Genomic DNA, 5,093 nt, shown 5'->3' with positions numbered 1-5,093 from the left:
ATTCCACCCCATCCCATCCAATTCCATCCCATCCCATCCAATTCCATCCCATCCCATCCAATTCCATCCCATCCCATCCAATTCCATTTCATCCCACCCATCCAATTCCACCCCATCCCATCCAATTCCATCCCATCCCATCCAACTCCATTTCATCCCACCCATCCAATTCCATCCCATCCCATCCAATTCCATTTCATCTCACCCATCCAATTCCACCCCATCCCATCCAATTCCATCCCATCCCATCCAATTCCATTTCATCTCACCCATCCAATTCCATCCCATCCCATCCAATTCCATCCCATCCCATCCAATTCCATTTCATCCCACCCATCCAATTCCATCCCATCCCATCCAATTCCATCTCACCCATCCAATTCCATCCCATCCCATCCAATTCCATCCCATCCCATCCAATTCCATTTCATCTCACCCATCCAATTCCATCCCATCCCATCCAATTCCATTTCATCTCACCCATCCAATTCCACCCCATCCCATCCAATTCCATCCCATCCCATCCAATTCCATTTCATCTCACCCATCCAACTCCACCCCATCCCATCCCATCCCATCCCACCCCACCCCATCAGTCTCTATGCTCCCCTGTTGCTCCCCTGACCACCACATTCCTCAGTGGGATGTGACCCCTCTATTCCCAATGGGGTTTTTCCATTCTTTGCATGCCAGGCAGCCTGGTTTAGGATTAGGCAACTTGTCCCAAAATTCCACCGTGTCACCACCAAATAAAGCCGAAGAGCTCCTGGCTGTTCCCAACGTGTGCTTTGGCTCATTGTCAAGCGCCCTCTGCAACACGAATGGCCCAGAAACTGCTGTGCCACAGCTGCATGCGAAGGAGGGTGGGTGATGAGGAGCAGCCTTCACCAGAACCCACCCCAGCCCTGCAGCCATCCCCGGGCTGCAGGATTGCCAGAAAGCCGTCGGCGGGGCTTGAGCAATCGCATCCCATGCTGACATCTGCCCACACGCGCTTCGGAGGCCAGTAAACTTCCTGTGGATGTTGGCTGGCTGACAGGAGTGACATAAATTCTGCCCTTTTTTTAGAGGTTGGATTTTTTTTTTTCCCCTTATTTTTGTTGTTAAAACAGGTAGGTGCTCTGCCCCTGGTTTCAGGCACAGCGGTTTTGGGGTTTCCATTTCTGCACAGCCCTGAGGTGAGGATCTTTCTACAGCTTGGGGATGAGCTGAGGCTCCCCACCCCTCTACAAGGCTTGGGTTGCTCTCACCATCCACGATGCATGGGATACTCTCACATCTATGATGCTACGTGGGTTGCTCTTACGTTCTATGATGCTTCACAGGCTGCTCTCCTGATCTGCGATGCCAGGAGCAGATCGATTTCCTCGGCACAAAACCACACACAGCTCCTTCCAGTGACATTTATTACACGGGGGTTTTACACTGATGCCATACAGGAGAGCTCCACATCTCTGCCCCTTTGGGCTTTTTTGGGGCAGAGCTCTCCAACAGAAAGGCCACGCCGTCGGCAATAGCACAAAGACGTCGCTTTGGTGGGACTGCAGCATCCCAGTGGCGGTGGGGACACTGGGACGAGTGCCACCAGGCAAGTCCCCACGGGAAGGACTGTGGGGATGAGACCTTCTCCTCCATGCCAACCCCAAACCCAAAGCCCTGGGCATGGTAAAACAGGGACAGGAAAAGTTCTTTGCAAAAAGGGAATCTGGGAGAGGCCACGTGGCCACAGTGGCCATCAGTGCTGGGCCGGCACCATCCAGAGCCTGACACTGCCAGGAGGAGGACAAGCAGACACAGACACACAGAGCCACAGCTGATACACTGCATTCCCTTGGGCAGAGGACAGAGGGGAAAGGAAGAAGTGGGGCCAACCTTCTCCCTCTGCCACCTCCTCTCCTGCCCATCCCTGCTGAGCTGGGTGTTGGTGGTGGACCCGCACCCGTGCCCACACCTCTCCACCATCCTGAGATGGAGATCCTCAACAGCACCCCCACCGCAGCCCTCCATGGGGCACGACTCGCCCTGCCCCACGGTGTCAGCGATGCCTGACGTTCCAGTCCCATCCCACCAGCATCACCTTCCACCCACGTTGGCGTGGCACCGGCTGCAGCCCCGTCCCACCTTACGGCAGTGACATCCCTTTTGAAGCCATGAAACAGAGCCCACCCGAAGTGAGCCCAGCCTGTTGGCTGCCTCCTTCTGCACCTACTGCCCGCTAGGCTCCAGCTTTGTTTTTGCAGGGGTCGGGCACTGCGCATCCTGTCTGCCTGGGGACAGCTGGCAGCACAGCACGGAACGCAGCACCCGCAGCACCGGCGGCCGCAGGATGGCGAAGACCCAGGGATCGATGATGGGGTTGATGGAGAGGAAGCGCAGTGCCAGCAGGTCCCAGTCGTGGTTCTCACTCTGGCTGAACTTGTTGACGTAAGCACAGATCTGCAAAAGGCAACGGGGGAAAGTGACGGGGGTTTGGTGGGCCAGGAGGCTGGCAGGCAGGTGGTGGTGCTTCTCAAGCGGTGACGGGGAAATGAGTGCTGTCACAGCACACGGTCTGCTTCCACTGGCTTAAACGAATTTCCTGCTAATGAAAGCCAGGTCCTCGCTCTCGTTTTCGCATGCTTCGTTCAGCCCTAACGCAATTAACCCAATGGCTGCTCAAGGAAGCAGTGAGCAGTGGACAAATCTCACTGAGTGGGCTGAAGGCACGGGACGGAGAGGTCCTGGAGCGTGTGTCCGCCCCGGCGGTGCACCCTGACATGTGCCGACTCATAGCAGCTTATGGGGCTTCCTGGAAGGGTGACTCAGCACGCCTTACTCACACGGGGCCGTTGCCTCCCCCTCACTCCAGAACACGAGGGATGCTTGGATGCTGAGGGCTGTGGGGTGCGAGCATCCCTCCTGTGGGTCAGATCCATGGGGTACCACATGGGGACGGTGCCCCCACGGTGCCTCCAGGGCTTGGGGCTTTTTAGGAGGAAGGTTTGGTGGCTCTGTGGTACAGTAACCTCAAGGTTCACATGTCAGGGCAGCCTATTAGAGGGGTGGCTCAAAAGAGAAAGTGTCACTTTGCTTGGTTTGAGAAGCTGCCAAAAGGCAGCCTCAATGAAACCCATGCGGGCCGGGCAGCGGGAAAGGAAAAGCCGACACATTTTTGGGCACGGCTGACATCTGCCATGGGATCCTCTTTGGCCACGCTTTCCCACCCGCCGACCCTAAGCAGACCCCGGGGTCCCACTCCCTGAAGACTGCAATGGAGCCCGTGGGCCCATTGATGGGAGATCTCAGGATGTTGAGTCTGGATCCTGGGATGCTCGCGAGCTGCCGGCCGTCACTGTTGTGTCTTTTCTCTCTCTTAAAATCCAGACAGCCTGGCTGGGCTGCAGGCTGCGGTTACATTATCTTCCCCCGGGACTCTTCCTTCTGTGAGTGCAAAAGGAAGGTAGCGTCCGCCTGAGCCCACGAGCACAAAATTAGTGCTGGCAGCACGCCTAACCCTAGCGGGGTTTGCTTCTAACGGGAAAAAAACAACGGCAAAATCTCCTCCTGCAGCCGTGGGCTCACAGGTGGGTGCTGGAGGTGACGAGGAGAATGAGGTGCTATTGGGGAAACATAGCATGGGGGAGCTGAAAGCAGCCCCAAGAGGGGGGAAAGTGGTGCAGGGTCTGCTTATGCAGCATTGATACGTGACATCCTCATCCAGACCAGCACACAGATGTTTTCCTCATCTGCATCCTTAACCCCAACCCCATTCTCATCCCCATCCCCAACCTCATCTCCAACCCCAACCCCATTCCCATCCCCAACCCCAACCCAATCTTCCCACGTCCAGCTCCTTGATCTGCCACAATGAGTGCCCAGCCCTTGGGCTTGGGAACCATTTGGTCCAAGAGACACCGGTGTGCCTCTGCAGGGTGGGAGGGCACTGCTGCCATCCGCTCATCCCACTGCTGCTGCTGGGAATCCCTCGCTTCGATTGCCAAAAGTTTGGGGTCTCCCAAGTTTTGGGAGAAAAATCACGTTGATCTCAGCCCTTAAATTTTGGGCAGCAGCATGGAGTGCTGTGGGTGCCCCATCCTTGGAGATGCCCGAGGCCGTGGATGGGCAGCCTGAGCTGGGGGGCACCCAGCCCACGTCAGAGCTTGGAAATGGCTGATCTTTAAAGTCCCTTCCAACCCAACCGTTCTACGATTCCACGATTCTACAAGTCTATGAGTCTGCGATTCTGGGAAACGGGGAGAGGGGGCGGCACTCACCGTGAAGGGCAAGGAGCAGATGACGAAGGTGATGGTCATGATGGCGAGGAGCAGGAGGTGGTCGATCTCCTCGGCCATGGAGAAGATGCGGCGGCTGCAGCCCCCCACCGCTCGCGGCTGCTCGAGCGCGGCCAGCCGGCGCGTCCTCTGCCCGCGGCGATGCATGCGGGCCAGGTTGGCGATGACACTGAGGTTACACAGCAGCACCGACAGGATGAGGAAGAGGAGTAAAGTGGCGTAAAGCAACGAGAAGGTGAGGTGCAAACCGGCTGCCTTGTGCCGGCCGTCGTCCACGCGCATCTGGATGAAGCACCAGGTGCCGGGGCAGTACTGCACGTAGCGCCCGAAGCCCAGCAGAGGCAAGGAGCAGAAGGCTGCTGAGAAGGTGTAGATGGCCGGGAGGGCCACCAGGCCGGCGCGGGGGCTGAGGAAGCGCTCGTAGAAGTAGGGCCGCCCCAGGGCCAGGCAGCGCTCTAGCGCCATGGCGAAGAGGACGAGCATGGTGGCGAGGCCGAAGAAACTCATGGCGAAGCCGAAGTAGAGGCAGATGTGTCCTCCCCGCCCCAGGGCGTTCAGCGTCAGGTTGCGGTGGTAGGAGGCCAGCACCAAGGGGCTGACGGAGCAGGTGCCCAGCAGGTCGGTGACCACCAGGGCCAGCACCAGGACGTGGAACAGGGACGGCGCGCGGGCGCGGGGCGGGCGGCGGCAGCGCAGCAGCAGCCCCAGGGCCAGCAGGTTGCCCAGCAGCCCCGCGGAGAACATCAGCGCGCTGACCAGCGGCCGAGCGCCGGCCGCCAGCGCCTCTCCGTGCCCGCACGGCTCCCGGCCCGTCCCGTTCAT

The 5,093-nt window shown here is 58.4% G+C and overlaps 1 protein-coding gene across 1 annotated transcript; it reads right to left on the bottom strand.

Moving 5' to 3' along the window:
• Positions 1 to 1,389: 1,389 nt before the first annotated feature.
• Positions 1,390 to 5,093, bottom strand: PTGER2 (prostaglandin E receptor 2). The gene is made up of 2 exons (XM_042866002.1): positions 4,254 to 5,093; positions 1,390 to 2,436 (listed from the first exon to the last, which is right to left on the bottom strand). Exons 1-2 carry the CDS (start codon positions 5,091 to 5,093, stop codon positions 2,206 to 2,208), a joined length of 1,071 nt encoding a protein of 356 aa, XP_042721936.1. The 3' UTR covers positions 1,390 to 2,205.

Source organism: Lagopus leucura, unplaced genomic scaffold (assembly GCF_019238085.1).
Source record: "Lagopus leucura isolate 7727_CA_CO unplaced genomic scaffold, USGS_WTPT01 Super-Scaffold_1, whole genome shotgun sequence".
In the NCBI taxonomy this organism is placed as follows: Eukaryota; Metazoa; Chordata; class Aves; order Galliformes; family Phasianidae; genus Lagopus; species Lagopus leucura.
Note: the sequence above shows the minus strand (reverse complement) of the source record. Positions and strands in the feature narration are given on the sequence as shown.